This window comes from Pinus tabuliformis, chromosome 2_2 (assembly GCF_031772625.1).
Source record: "Pinus tabuliformis cultivar Carrire ecotype Pingquan chromosome 2_2, CPIR1, whole genome shotgun sequence".
Taxonomy (NCBI): domain Eukaryota; kingdom Viridiplantae; phylum Streptophyta; class Pinopsida; order Pinales; family Pinaceae; genus Pinus; species Pinus tabuliformis.
The window spans coordinates 1,107,042,779-1,107,059,372 of NC_142300.1; the positions used below are offsets into that span (position 1 = coordinate 1,107,042,779).

The 16,594-nt window shown below is 38.5% G+C and overlaps 1 protein-coding gene across 4 annotated transcripts in view; it reads left to right on the forward strand.

The window, feature by feature from the left end:
* LOC149197264 (uncharacterized) overlaps positions 1-16,594 on the forward strand; it is a 208,169-nt gene that overhangs the window by 105,001 nt on the left and 86,574 nt on the right. For all 4 annotated transcript variants that reach the window (XM_089405801.1, XM_089405799.1, XM_089405800.1 and 1 more), the window contains 2 exons: positions 15,588-15,662; positions 15,743-15,838. In XM_089405801.1, the coding sequence (XP_089261927.1) occupies positions 15,588-15,662; positions 15,743-15,838 (171 nt within the window). The remainder of the gene's footprint in view (positions 1-15,587; positions 15,663-15,742; positions 15,839-16,594) is intronic.

Consider the following 16,594-nt stretch of genomic DNA (forward strand, 5'->3'; position numbering starts at 1 on the left):
GTGCAAGGTCAGCCAGTTTTGTAATGTAGGCTCACATGCCCAACAAATGTGTCACACACCCTCATTGATGGATATATATACAAGAAAAGTTGGAGAGAATTTGATCACAACACAACTCACATCTTCCTCTCTCATCCTAAAAAGTACGAGCTACCTGGAGGACGAATTTCAGCCACACGTGGGAAGGACGAAGAGGATTTTTCTGCTGCTAGGGTTTCGCAGAAGTTTGACCAGCGTTGACTTTGGTCAACGCTTGGTCCAAACAAGCTGAAAACTTGTGGGAGGTTCGATTTTTGAAGGCCGTACTACCTGGCACAAAAATCGAGGTCAAAGGGTTGACCGTTTTGCTACTGCGTTGACTTTTAGCTTGCTGCCCCTGCGTTGACTTTTCAGGACAGCGTTGACTTTTGTAGAACTGACTTGGGTTGACTCATCTACTGGTTGGAGGGTTGTTGTGACACATGCTGGGCTGGCTGACCAAAGGAGACTTTGCTGGTTGAAGCATCCTGTTGACCGCCGAAACGAACACATACATTTTTCTTGTTTCTGATTTGTCTTCTGTAAGATCTGCTTATATGTTCTATCTGCATTTTGCTTATCTACTTGTATGATTGCTGTGAGAAAAGTGAAATTGCTCTTAGCATAGAACATCTACAAAACTTTACATGATGGCCATAGATAAGGGGTAGAGCTCATGTTTGGCTTTTGCCTTTGATTGATTTTTCTTCATAACTGCTCGGGGCTCTAGGAGATAAGAGCATGATGTGTAGGGTGAAGTAGTGGATATCCCCTCAAGGTGGGGCAGTTCATCGCCACTAGGGTTTTGGATAGTCATGGGATCCTTAATGATGGAGAAGGCTCATATAGGGCCCATAGGAACCAGGTGATGGCCATAGATAAGGGGTAGAGATCATGTTTGGCTTTTGCCCATGCGCTAAATTTGTATGTCCTGACCATCTTTTGCATTTTAAGGTACATTTCCTATTGAGAGTGGCCAAATTATGCTATTTCCTTTTCTTTTAGCTACATCAACCTTCGGGGCATCGTTCCAAGCCCGACTGAAGATGTGGACAAGGGGAGGGGGAGGCTAACTCTTTGTGGACCCAGTGGACAAATGTGGACCTAGATGGAAAAAAATGATGAATGGAGTTGTAATGAGCGGAGGGGAGTAATGTATATGGTATCGGGAAGCGGGACCCTACAACCAAAATCTAGGTTTCCCATGTAGGTCATCCCTAAAGCTAATAGCTAGTAAAGGAGATCCCATAGGACTAGGGTACAAGGTTAACCATCAATTTGGGTTGGGGAGACAAGAGTACTTACCTAACCCACTCTTTCTGCCAAATCCCTCCACTAGTCCATGCCCAAATGTCTCTATGACAAGTAAACAAAAATACCCAACTACACAATGAAAAGTCATACCTTCGGGTTTGGCAAGGCCACCTTCAAACATACGATCATAATAGATGGGTGGGGGACCACATGGCTGGCTCATGTAGCGGAGAAATGGCACATTGAGTTATCTAGTGACTGCAAGGAGTTGGTGGCTGCCGGTTGAGGACCATCTAGGAGAAAATTTTCTCCTATGGGTGTCACACACAAACTGATGGGTAACAAACACCACCAAGAGACTAATAGAAAGCTGCTTACATCCAAATTCCTTGCAACTTATTGATACCTCCAATACCAAGACTAGTTCTGATCACCGACCACATGTTTAGTTCTTCAGTGTATCTGATCCATTTCGACTTGTGTATTTGTTTGACCTTGTGGCTTCATTGGCAACCAACCATGCAACAAATGCAACTATCAAACAATACTCCACATCGGACTGCAATGCATCTCGGCCAGTCTCAGCCATTTCCACATGTCAAAAACCACTGTGTCATTTGTCATAACCATTCACTGGTGCAATCCATAAATTCATGTTTCGATATAGGGTCCTATGAAATCTTTTGCGGCGTGTCAAATTAATGCGAAGACTTGACAACAATACGCTTTGTAACCATAACCATACAACTAGCCCTCCGTCAAAAAGATTTTTCCAAAACCATATAAGTAATCACGAACTAGTAATAACGATAGCAAAACCAAGGGAAACTTAATTATGTCAGGATCGCACAATGATATTTGCGAGCGCCGCCAGATGTAACCAAGACAATGTAATCAAACTGGAACTATAGAGTATACCATTCCTTTGCGTATACAAAACTCAGATCAAAGTAACATAAATAATTGTTCACCTTTGACAAAAATACGTTTGAACTCATCCATAGACAAAGGCCATTGTTGTCAGCCACCTTAAAATAACTTTAGATTTGATTCCTAATGCGCATTGCAAAGTGACTCTAGGAGATGGCCTAAAATTCCACTAGATATCTCAAGAACTCAATGTACTTTAGAGAGGGTTTCAAAATTATCATAGATCTGCAAGTGATCTCAAAACATCGTGTTCCAGCAAGACACAAGGCTGAAGATGCTCACAAGTAATTTGATTTTGTTTCAAAGAAAATCCCTTAGAAAGTGTGCGAATGCTAACAGAACCCTGCTTGCATGGTCATCCCATACAATTTTGGCACAGATCAACACTATTATAGGAGGCCGAATACCCATAGAAAATATACGAACCCAATGAGATCCTTAGACCAAAAACCCAACCATGAAAAACCACAAAAATCGACCTTCAAGATAAGCGAGACTACCCTAGCTGCATAATCAAATTCAAATTGGACCGTAATTTTTTTATATATGTTGTGGAAGATTCGAGCCTTTATTTTATAGTGGTTGAGGAGGGCATCAATGGACACGACCTAAGGAGGGAAGCCGACTTATGGAGGGAAAGACAAATTTGAAATTTGAATCTGAAATTTCATTTTGGAGGCAAAAACCATCAAACCATTTAGGGCCAAATTGGATTTATAATAAAAGAATGCCCCTCCAATCACAATTGATTTTAACAATAATTATTTAAGACTTCTATGAGAATCCTTCTTGTAAAAACTTCATGAGTTGAACAAATTACCAATGATGAATTGCCACATCATCTAATGCTAGGGACTTTAACCAAAAGAAGGGGTTTTTCAAGTTTCAAATTTGATTGGGCATATCTCTCAAACCGTGAGGAACGTCATGATGTGCCACATATCGTTGGAATAGACATGACAAGGAGAATCAGATGACAATGGTTATGGGAGCAATATCATTGTTCTTCATCCTCAAATTCTTCAACAAGAGCGGGGTAATAAGATCAAGCATATGGGCTTTAGGACGTCTTGACTATTGCAGCCTCCATCGATGCAACCTAGTCGAATATTAAGAGCGTTCAAGGACCAATGTTAGCATCAATGACAACACCATTCAACAACCTCAACAATCATCCTCCTACTATTTAGTGGAATTTCACCACAAGGGAGGTTTCCTTGTATTCACCTATAAAGGTATTCTAATTAGAGGGCTCAAGGTGATATGAATACGCTGGGGAAATATACTATCAAGCTGAAACATGCTAAAATTTTATTTATAAAAGCACAAGTATCCTAACCCTAGACTAGTTAAAGTACTACTACAAGGTAGGGCTTATTGATATGCAATCATAAAGAAGTATCTAGACATGTAAAAGTCAAAGAAAGGGTTCCCTTAATGATTAAAATCAACAAAGTAATAGGGGGAAACCCACAAATATTGGCCCTAGAAAAGCCCTAGTGTCTTGCCTTAAAAAGCCTAGGAGATATAAAAGAAAGGAAAATATTTAAGTTTTAGTATTTTTTTTATCAAAATGACCTTAGCCAATGCCTAATCCCACTTGGGCAAATGGAGTTCTAGGGAAAATTTCAAAGGAAGATGAAAATTGATTAGGGTAAGGGGGGAAATAATTTTCCTCTTGTAAAACCCTAACTATCTTTTTTATGAGGGGAGAATTTAAATATAGAAGATGCACTGCAGGAGTTCTTCTATAGGTTTCAAGGAAGAAAAAATTTAACATGCAAAATTTCACCAAGATTTCTAATCAACAATATGCATTTAGTCATGGAATATTTAGAAACCCCAGCATAAATTCATTTACATGCAAAATGTAGAAAAATAATTAATAAACTTACAAATTTCTTCAAGAAAGCCTTCTTTCAATCCGAAAAAGACATCTCCAATGCAAAAATCCATCTCCAATAAAATGATGCTCCACAAAAATCACATTTTTACCAATTTGCGAAATAAACAAGGGAATTTGCACTCTTGGAGGAGGCTGAATTCACATGTGTGATGATGAACAAACGAAGTGGAAGGATCCTCTATTTATGAGGTCTTCACTTTTATGAATAATTAAGTTTACAAGCCCGAAAACAAGTTTGACTTTGAGTGTTTGACAAGACAAGGGGTTACAAGCCATCCCCATAGCTCAAAACAATAAAATAATGCCATAGATGCCCACAAGTGTGAGTTGATATCCTCTAAAAGCATGACATCTTCTCGTTTTTTAGCAATAAATGCCACAATGTGTGGAATCAGCTACTGAGATGCCCCATCATCATAATCAACTCCAAGTCCTGAGGGGAAGCCTTAAGAAGTGCCTCAAAGTGACTCCATGTCCAAAAATCATGCTCTGGGTGCCCTATGTCACCCTCTCAAGGGCTAGATGGGTGATGTGGTACTATCTCTCTTCAACATTGGGGCTCCAAGAGTGAGTACTAGTCCTCCCTTGTTATCTTGAGGATGACCATCATCATTTGGACTATGGAACAAGCAATGCCCATCAAACAATGTCAAGGTCAACCTAGGGGTGTCCTGGGTCTGCTATGTACGATATCAAGCAAATCTAACACCAAGTAAGAGGACCTTAGCATTTTAGCATCTAGGGGTACCGAGGTGTCAATAATCACTGCATTATTTGTTCACAAAGCTTGATAGAAAGGATAGATGAAGTTAAGATTGGAGAGCATATGTGGGACTTAAAATTAGACCATAACCCAATTTATATAAAGCTATCTTGGTTAGAAGAAAGACAACATAAGAGGAAAACCCAATGTTCTCGACAATTCATATCAAGGGGCAAAATTTTTCTAAACACAAGAAAATTGCACTATCTTCAAAAAAATGTTGGAGAGATTAATTCAGAAAGGGAAGAGTGGTTCCCAAAGCCTCAATAGTTATGAGTTAACAAATATAATTCAGAGTGCACTTGAGAAGTGCAAAAGAGCAAAAAATAGGAAATCTGAATCAAATTGTTTTCCTGTAAATGCTTGGTTTGACGAGGAATGAAAAATGGCAAAGAAAACCTTGAAAAAGGCAAGCAAGGAGAAGATGAATGTAAAGCTATATAAGTAGATTTTAAAAAGGAAAAAATATGAGTTCATGCAAACAAGGCGAGAAGAGTTAATATATCTAAGTAAGAATAACCCCAAAGTTTTTTTGGCAGGAACTTCAACAAAAGAAGAAGCAAATTGAAAATAATATTATGGCCAATCAATGGTTTCACTATGCAAGACAACTTTATGAGAAAGAATCAAAGGAGGAGCCTCCTCCCAGGATCAACACAACTACAAATCTTTTCACTTTACAGGAAGTAGAGACAGGAATTAAGAAGTTGAAAATAGAAAAGGTGTATTGCTAGACTAGTTGTCCACTCTCTTGGGAATCCTTCCAACTGTAGAACCATTATGATCAATCCTTTGTTTGCAAAGCTCTTCAGCAACATGGTAGAAAATAGAATCAGTAAGTGGGCAGAAGTCAAAGAAACGAGGGCAAAAGGGAAAGTAGGTTTTAGGCCGAAACATTCTACAGTAGATCATGATATCACGTTGAGACACATTATTGAAAAGGTTTGGGAGGGAAAAGAAGAAGTATTTTTCTGCTTTGTTGACTTCAAAAAGGCATTTGACACGGTCCCTAGAGATAAGTTGTGGAGTAGAATGGAAGAACTTGAAATTCCTTTGCATTATAGAGTTGCTGTCCATAGGCTTTATGAAGAGGTGAAAGTCAAAATTAGAACTTTAGCAAGTATTTCAGAAAGTTTTAGAAGTGACATCGGAGTCAAGCAAGGCTGCCCTTTATCCCCTACTCTTTTTGGTTTAGATATTGATAAATTGGAAGAGTGGCTAAATCTGCAAGGTCGGGATGGTGTTCGGTTGGGGAAGTTTGTGATAAAGCTTCTTTATATGTTGATGACCTTTTATTGATTGCTAAATCAGCCCAGGGATTGCAGATGCACCTATATGCCCTTGAGCATTTTTGTAAAACAGTGGGGATGCAAGTCAATACTAGCGAGACCAAAATAAAGATTTTCTCAAATAAAAAGAAGCAAAGCCAGCATACTTTCTTCTTTGAAGGCAACATTCTTGAAGAAGTGAATGAATACAAGTACCTTAGGATTGATTTCAACAACAAGCTTAATTGGGAACAATGCAGAAAGAAGAGAATTTTAGGAGGGTGGAAAACATTATATGCTTTTCAAAACAGATGTAGAGAAGCAGAGTTATGGGATTGGAAAACAATTAAAGTGCTTTTTGGGCTCCTAGTTTGTCTAGTGATATTATATGGGTGTGAATTGTGGGCTAGCAGCATCACTGTCTCAAAATGGAAGCAAGTTGAGAAAATCCAAAAACGCTTGATCATGAGCAAGTTTAAAATAAAAAGTTTGGTTTCTTATGAGATAACACTGAGTGAAACAGGTGCAACTTCCATCGAAGCAATTGGTATGGTGCGTCTCATAAGGTATCTACAAAGAATTGAGCAAATGGGAGAAGGTAGATGGCCTAAAGTTATCTTCAATGAAGGAATGATCGAAAAAAAGAAATCATGGATGAGACAAAACAACAAATGGATGCAAAAATGGAATATTTACCTCAATGCATGTCCCACAAATAGCAAGGATTTAAAGAGTTTTGTTATGGAGAAGTTTCGTAAGCGTATATGGGGAAAAGAGTTGGGTAGAAAGAAGAAGTACTATGTTCAAGAATTCAACCCCACTTGTGATCCAACAAAAAGAGTACATTGGAGCTAGCATTCCGTGGAGAGAAAAGATTCTTATTGCTCAATTAAGAACTAACTCGCATCAACTATGGTGTGAAACAGGTCGGTGGAAAAGACCTAAAGAAGCTTGGGAAGAACAAGTGTGTACTTTTTGCACTTCTGGGGTAGTGGAATCAGAAAAACATTTCATTTTGGAATGTGATGCTTTCAGAGACATCAGAGCTAAGTTGCAGGAAACGTTGCCCAGGGGTTCGTTTCCGGCCAGAAACGAAACGAAAACGAGGAAACTCGTACCGTATGGCCTGGAAACTTGTTTCCAGCCGTACTGGCCCATTTCACACTGGGGAAATTTGGCCAGTATGGTTGGAAATGAGTTTCCAGGCTGTATAGAGTTTCCACTTAAAACTTGACGTTTTCTTTTATTTATTTTTTTTTTTAATTTTTTCGCTTCTAATTTCCTATTGGGCGACTAAAATATCTTCTGGATGCTTCTAGATGCCTCTCTCAAGTTATAAAAAAGACTCACCTCATTCTCTCATCACACAATTGAGCAAGTCGTTTCTCTTGGAGACGGATGATTTTAGCAAAGGAGAAGAGAGGAAGAAAGCAGTGGTTTTAGCTAGGGCATTTTCAACAGTGAGCAAAGGAGATTTCAGTAGCAAAAGAAAGAGATTTCAACAGCAAGAGAAAGAGATTTCAGCAACAGATTTGGAGTGCAGACATTCTTGGCTTTTGGCTCAACTACAACCATATTTCTCGTCTTGTCTGGCATTTTGGGGTAGCTTCAACTACAAAAAATTAATTTGGGCAAGAAGCATTCATTTTCTTAGTTTTTTTCCTACTATTTCTTCAATTTTTCGAGGGTTTATGCCGCCAAAAATATGAAAAACGTTTTTCTTTACAAATTTGTTTTTTTAATTTATTTTGCAGCAATGGCTTCCAACCAAAGTACAGTTCCAAGTTCAAGCCCTAGGGCCAACCCAAGGGCTGAATATTATCTTCTTTGGAGGCATGTTCAGAAGCTTCAAAAATGTGGAGGTGGTGGCTCATGGGAATGACGATGTAATCTTTGCAGTAATTCATGCAAGGGCTCCTACCTAAGAGTGAAGGCACAACTTTTGCATGGAGGAGGACAGGGGATTGTAGGTTGCACAAAAACAACAGACCCACTGGCAAGGAGGGCATATCAAAGAGAGCAAGATGAGGTGGATGGAATTAAGAGAAGGCTTGATGAGCTTAGTTAAGCTACTCCTCAAGCTCCATCTAACATTGAGCCAAGGATTGTAGTTAAAGCAAGGAAGAGGAGAGCCAGTGCCACTCAACAACAGAACAACCAACATCCAAAAATACCAGAGGGGCATCCCCTTCAGTTCAGGATAGCATAATTGCTAAATTGGTGAATGTGCAAGCGAGAGAAGAAACTGATTCCAAAGTGGCTAGGTGCATTTTATGCATGTGGTATCCCATTCAATGTTGTTTGCTCTCCTTACTAGCAAGATGGGATAAGGGAAATTAACAAAGCTCCTCAAGGGTACAAGGGGCCCAGCTATGAGAAAATCAGAACGCAACTTCTCAAAAATGAGAAGGAGCTTGTGGAGGATATCTTATCACCAATTCTTTCTTCCTGGAGTAGCTCTAGGGTTACCATAGTCTCAAATGGATGGACAGATACAAGGCACAAACCATTGATAAATATCATTGCCACTTCCCCCAAAGGAGCAATGTTTATAAAGGCGGAAGACTGCTCAGGAGAGGTAAAAGATGCACAGTTCGTTGCTGATGTTATTATAAAAGCTATTGAACAAATAAGGCCTAACAAGGTGGTGCAAGTTATCACAGATAATGCACCAGTTCCCAAAGCTGCAGGTTTAATTATTGAGGGGAGGTATGATAAAGGAAATCACAGGGGAAGCAATGGAGATTGTTAAGTTTATCACCAACCACCACCAATATCAGGCAATATTTCAGGAGTACTCCAAATTGGAGTTGTTAAAAGTTGCTGAAACAAGATATGCCTCAAACATCCTAATGTTGCACGACCTTGTTGAGGTTAAGCATGCATTAGTTTCTATGGTGGTGAGTCAACTTTGGGTTGAGTGGAGACAAGCAGATTCAGAGCGGGGATATATGGTGCGTAGATTGTGCCTTGATGAGGATTGGTGGAGCAAGATAGATTTCTTGCTAAAGTTCACAACCCCTGCATTTGAGCTTCTTTAGAATGCTGACACTGACCAACCTTTCTTAGGAGAGGTATATGATGGCATGGATTCCATGGTTGAGAAAACTATGGAAATCATTTCACAAGAGTCTCCACAACTTTTGTTTGTTGATGATCATTTTGCTGATTTAGTCAAGAAAATCATTGTTGATAGGTGGAACAATTTCAACACTCCATTGCACACTTTAGCCAAGCCTTGAAGCCCAAATTTTATGATGAGGAGCTTATTGCTCAAAGCAATGGGAAGAGGAAGGCACCCCATAAGGATAGAGAGGTGGCTAATGGGGTGAAAAAAACCTTTAAGAGAATATTTCCATCTCATCTACATGGGGAGGTAAAGGAAGAATTTGCCAGTTTTGCTGCAGGATTAGATGATTATGTAGATATATCAGCTTTGGAAGAGAGAAGCACCATGAATCCAATTAGGTGGTGGATTTGTCATGGAGCAAATGGTGTACATTTGCAAAACCTTGCCATTTGTGTTCTTTCACAAGTGGCAAGCTCTTCATCAACAGAAAGGAATTGGAGCACCTATGGTTTTATTCATTCTGTGAAGCGCAATAGGTTGGGCTCACAGAAGGCAAAGGATCTTGTTTATGTGCACTCCAACCTTCGCCTTGCATCTCGTAGGGGTCCAGAATACAACAATGGTCCTTCTAAAGAATGGGATATGGATGCAGAAAGTCCTGATTTGGATCTCTCTATTGCTGCCCTGAATATTGAGATCCAACCTGGAAGTGGAAGTGGTCCATCATCTTCTTCAACACCACCATCCATTGTTGAGCATGCTTCTGCTTCTATTTTTGATGAGGATTATGATGATGAGGATTAGTCTTTTGTCTTTATAGTTCTTGCAGCCTCATGGTCTTTATTGTACTTGCAACCTCATATATATAATAAAGGCTGATTTTGAGATTTGGATATATAATAAAGGTTGATTTTGGATATTCCGATATTGCTATTTTTATTATGTTATCATTCATGAGTAAATGTGATGTAAATTTAATCATAATGTTTAAACTTTAAATGTAATAAATTATGATGTATCATGTATGCTTTATGATTGCACATAACATTTCTTAAATGTCCTAAATTCTAATATATATATATATATATATATATATATATATATATATATATATATATATCTATCGCGTTTCCCTGTTTCCAAAATTTGGGGGGGTCATGTTTCGTACCCATGCCTGTTTCGGAAACTTGTACCCGTTTCCCCGTTTTGGTGCAACTTAGCATCAGAGATAGTTAACGTTAACATTGCTTCTTTGGCATTGTCTTTTCAGTGAGGGGACTATTAGAAGGTTGGGTCAACTCATCATTAATTTGAATAATAAGAGGATTGAATTACAAAAGGAAAAAACAAGGAAGCTAGTGGTCCTATAGACTATATCTAGTCTTGTGGATGTTAAAATTTCATTTCATTTCATATGGAATCATCAAAGTGCCCAATGCTTTGCTTTGGAGGGGCAACGCTGCATTTGCAAGGTCATCACTATTCTTTGGAATGTGCAAAATGACCAGGGCATGTTGTGTAGTGGAGTGATATAATGTGCCCTCAAAGGGATCTATTGCTATGTAAAGAACCACTTGGTAAAAACCATCACATCATTAAGTGAAAGTCACCAATCATTAGGGACAACAACCATAGATGCATCATAGTGGACCATACTTAATTGTTAAGGGCATAATAACACTTCAAACTAAGATCACCTTGAATTATCTAACTTGACCAAGTCCCATAAAAGTGTTCTCTACTTGTGTTAGGGATTGGCTAGATGGTCAACCCTATTAGGTGTTTGTAGCCCCTAATGGGAAGATGATAGGTCCTAGGTCAACCATTCAATCCATAGTTGCTTGTGATAATAGTGGCAATGGGGGGAAAGGACAACTGTGGTTTTAAGCAAGGCCGAGATGTCAAAGAACACCAAACAAAAGTGCTTTGAAGAAATAAGGCTAACCTCAAGTTTCTATTGAGATTCATTGTCTACACAAATCATGGAAGTCCTTTCATAAAAGTGAAAAAGGGGTGAGATTAAGGTTGAATAAGAGTAGAGTCTTAGCATGGAATCTCTTTTGCATTTGTTTGGGCAACTTCTCTGTGTTGAAACTTGGAGCAAGCTCATTGGAAGCAGATTACAAGCCTTGCCAAGGCTGTTTGGACCAGATGAAACATTCCTTATTTCACTGATAATATGGAGAAACAAAAGACTCCATGGTACACTCTTAGTCTCTTATGATTTGGATGAACTGACAAGAGAGTTTGTACATGAAAAATTTGATGATCTCATTTGTCTTAGGGTTTGTAAACCCTAGAAGACCTGAAGAGTATGTTTTAGATAAAAGTTTTGAAGATATTGTAAGGTCATTGCCTCACACCAAATGAATGTACATCCACTATTTTGAGTCGTCTTGAGAAATGATGACATCATCACAATTTTGAGTTTGGATAAAGGGCTGAATTAAATAAGTTCTATACCTTTATGTTGAAACCATTTTCGATATTTCCTTTAATTACAAGATATGTGTTCAAAATTTGAAGTGCTACGTTGAAGTTGCTAATGCCATAACTGTATAATGGTTTTTGTCAAGAAGATGCTTTGCACTGATGTGAATGTGATTGTACTGGTTAAGTTATGCTAGTACTAGCGTACCATTGCTTGATTGAATGTTGCTAAGCATCTGAAAAGGTTACTTAGAATCAGAGGAAGCTAAAAAGGACATTGGAATGCCTTAAATACATCTTGCCTTTATGAAGTATTTTGACATGATATTTGTAAAAGAAATGCATTCATAAGTTTACAATGAAGAAGGCTAAGAAATCTTAGAAGTTTATGGAACTAGGGTCCGAAGTTAACTTGTGAAGTCTCACAGTGAATGGGTATCCCTTGAACAAGCATTGGAGGATAGTCCTAGAAATTGTATGCAAGGAAAAATGCAAGCTACAACACTATAGAAGTGACTGCTTTGTCTGTTAAAAGACCTTAAAAGGCCTCTTCTGTTGCTTGAATTTAATCTTGTCGAGCATGGAAAGTAATAAACTGAAGATCATTGTCATGCTGTGCAATATGTGATGGAGGTCGATTTCAATCTTGATATCACCGTTTGTCATCTCTCTTGATTTGCCACCAGAGGATGTGTTGCTTGCTATATATAAACCTCTATACAAATTGAATTGCCCTTGATCTAAGTCACAGGACACGTCCTCCAAGGTCCCGTGTCCCGTATTTTACGTGTCGGACACGAAAACGGCCCTAAAACGTGTCGAAAACGTTTTTCATCGTGTCCTATAAAATGTAAAACGTATTCACTGGTTTTTGTCGTGTCCTGCATCTGGAAAACGCGTATTCCATTGATAGAAAAAGTTGCTTGCATAAGCTGCAATTTTTTTTGAAAGAAACAAATAATTTTTGAGTGGGGCAGCTTAATGATCAAGTCTAGGCCCTAGTATTGATATGCTATTCATGGTAATGTTAAATTCTTAAAGTAAAAGTGACATTCTCCTTAATCTTCATTTTCATCCTTTTACTTAAATTTTTAACATTACCATGAAATGACTCAGGATGTTTGAGAGTGGCTCAAAGATGGAGTGATATCTCTCTAACCATAAGGATTTTTGGAAAACTGAGAGAGGTTTTTGTAGATAAGGATGTTGTGAATACAAACCTCTCTCCGTTTCTGAAAATTAATTTTCATTTGCTCAGAATCCATGCCACAAAATCATGACTAAAACAGGAAATTAACTTGATTTTTTTTTATTTTCTGACATAGGTCTCCAAGAAAGTTTCATATTTCCCAATATATGATACCTGTGTAAAACATGAAGGAGGTTTTTGTCCCTTGGTATATGATTGACAAAAACCTCTTCCACTTTTGTCAATTTCATCTCCATTTGGTCAGAAACACACTTTGAAGAAAAATCGTCCCTGTGTGCTGCAAATGACCTCTTGATGAGTTTGTGAGGCACTGATCTCTTTGATGTTAGATGGCTCAACTCTTCAAACATGTCCTCCATTATTGTACTTCTTGTCAGTGTGTGTGGCCTCTGCTTCCAAGGTGAAACCCTAGCTCACTAGGAGGAAGAATTAGGGTTTAGTTTTAGGAAAACAAGGGATTTGAGACAATCTTGTAGATGGAGGGGAATGAAGGGGTTAGGGGATTTCTAAATTCTTGGGAAAATTTTGGGTGGTAGGGATAGATGTTAGGGAGTGTAAGGAGGTGGAATTTCTTGAAAAGAGTGAGGGAAAGGTGTGAAAAAGTCCAAAACACAATCCTAACCCAAAAATTTGCAAAAACACAACATTGAGCTAGGGTTTAGGGAAAATGAGGGGAAATGAAGGGAATGGGTATGGGAAATGGTTGGGAGGTTTATATAAGGTATTTTTGGGGGTTATGGAACATAAAAACTAGGATTTTTCTCACCGCAATGAAGCAAAAGCATTTGGAGACCAAAAGCACAGCGAAACCCTAGGAGAGGGATTTTCACTGAGTTCTTCAAAATGAAGGATGCATAAGAGGTGCCAGATGTTTATTTACTTGCCAAGGAGATGCTTAAACTTGTGAATGATGAAATGAAACCCTTTTGATGCTTTGGATGGTCCTTTGTAGCTTGAAAGTTGATTTTTGCTTTGGTAGTGGCATGACATCATATGTCCCTTTGAGAAATGATCAGACGAGGTAGTGTACTGCAACATTGTCTTATTTGAAATAAAACATTACCTTTACCTTTATTTTGCTTTCCCTAAGTTGCTAACTCCCTTTACCCACTGAATCACATGATGGACATGTTTTTGTTTTGACATATGGTATCATGATGACACATGGAGTGAAACCCTAGACCATGACCTAAAATGAGGAATTTAACCATTTTGTGACCCAAGACACTTAAATGAAGATATGATACCTCGAAGAAGACAATGACCATGATGAGTGATGAAGACCATGAGTAAGTGAAGGGAGCAACAATGACCTAGACACAACAACCAGTGACCAAATTTTTATTTGTTGAAATGACAAAAATTTGACTTGACGCTCTAACAACACCTTGTAAGAGCATATTTGATCATTGGTGACAGGCTGAACTGACTGACACTAACAGCGCCCACAAGAGACTTGCATGACACAATGATGGGCGGACCGGGTGAGATGTGCACAAGTGTGGACCGAATGAAACGGGTGAGGGTTGACACTAACAACATGGGTGAGTCGGTTGGCACGACGTGCAAGCAAAGTATGACGCGAAGCGAAGGTGTGTGAACTGTGCACTGTGAACGAAGGAAACAATGAGTCGGACCGCACGACAGGGGTGCCTGCACGACCAACCGATGGATTGGCTGAAAGATGAAACGACACATCGGTTGGAGCGGAGGGCGTTCACATGAGTTTAAGTAAAGGTTCGCGCAACTTGGAACGGGGCACGAACGGAGCACACGACAAGACAAGTTCGCTCAAATGTAAAACATAAATGCAAAAACGAAGGGCACACGACACGACAAGGGAAACCGACAAACGACACGATCGCAGAAAAGAGAGGTTCGCCCAAGCGAGTGAAGTTTCTGCGCATGTCGCAGGGTTGGTTTTTTGAGTTTTTTTGGCACGCCGAGTTTGGGGGTTTCTGGTTGGGCACGCCTTAGTTGTGGAACTTGGTGTTCTGGGTAGGTGTGTTGGGATGGGCCAACGACTGCTGCATTTCCTACATTTGGGCAGCGCACAGGTTTAGCTGTCGCTGGTCCCTTGTAAACTGTTGTAACATATTTGAGTTGATAAAAGAAAACGGAGAAGTTGTATTTGGGCCATTATCCCAAGACTAGAGCAACTAAGGTCCAACTTATTTACTAGCTGCTAGCCCCTTGTAAACAGTTGTAACATATTTGAGTTAATAAAAGAAAGGGGAGAAGTTGTATTTGGGCCATTTAATGAGTTCATCTGACCAATAAATTGCTAAGTGAACTCATTAAATGAGCATGGAGGGTGTTAGTAGTTCTTATTTCTTATCTCATTTTGAATGTTGCAAAATCTAGAAGTTAGTGTCTAACATCCTTTGTGGCTGAAAGCTTACATATAGTTGCATCTGAAAATAGTTTTGATTTCCTCCCATCATTGTCTGGTGACTGGAAGCAAATTGCTAGTTCAACTAATACATTCCTCCCATCACTATCTGCTGGTTGGAAACAAAATTGTAGATCAGGTAATACATTTAAAAAATATGGCATATGTAGGCCATTTTTCCCTTAATCCATCACGTTTTAAAAATAGATATACCTATGAAATTTCTCTGTGCTATACCATTTAAGGCAAAAATATATGATTAACTTGGAATTGATGTTTAGCAGTGGTCTTACTTTTTTACAAATTTGCATTATATATATAACTTTTTCCTTCTGGCCATTGACAGGGCTGTAGATTACCAGTGGGATAGTAATGTGTTTGCAACTGGTGGGGCTCAAGTTGACATTTGGGATCATGACAGGTATTTCTTGTCACAATAATTGTCATTGCTGAATTATTTTCTTTCGAAACTCCTAACACAATTCTTGTTGTTGAGAAAAGGTCAGAACCGATAAACAGTTTTGCTTGGGGGTCTGATACTGTCATTTCTGTACGGTTTAATCCTGCAGAGAAAGATATATTTGCAACAACTGCCAGGTACACATGAAATTTTATTTTATAATTTTACTTGTTTGTAGATAGTAAATAAGTTGGAGTCGGGACCTTAGAAAAAAATTAAAAATAAGTTATGTTGTTCGAATACCAATGTGATTTATACTTTTTGCAAGTGAGATATTATTGTGTCTCAAATATTTTGTCTGATGCAGAGTAGGCTTAGATTTTTACATGTAGATGTAGTTTTTTTTCTCTGTGACTAACAGTTTTTAAGCGAAAATTTCTTATATGTATTTTCTGGTTTTAGAAAATCAAACATATATCAATGCAGACTTGAAAATTGAAATGTTCTCTTTGAAATTCTCCATTAAAATTTGATGTCATACACAAAATCTTTATAGATGTGTTCATTTTAATATCTGTGACACCTAGTGTTGCATCCCAACCACTTTGTGCTTTGATGATCTAGAATTAACAGTTTCTGATATGTATCTCTTGAATGGGACGGATTCTATTGGCAATTCATTCTTATTTACATCTAATGTTCCCTACCTGAGTTGTAGTCATTTCCTAATGCTATTATGGCAGGGTTGATGATTGATTGATAAACCCATTTATTTTTAAAATCTTAACACAGCTAGTAAGTGATCATCCAGTAAGTCATGACTCATAAGGAATGATCTTCGTGAAAAAGATCAACGACATACAGGTTTTGATGGAACTTTTTAATACAGTAAGAACCCTTGATCTCAGATATCATAGTAAATGCTTCCACAAGGTTGATGTTAATACTACAAT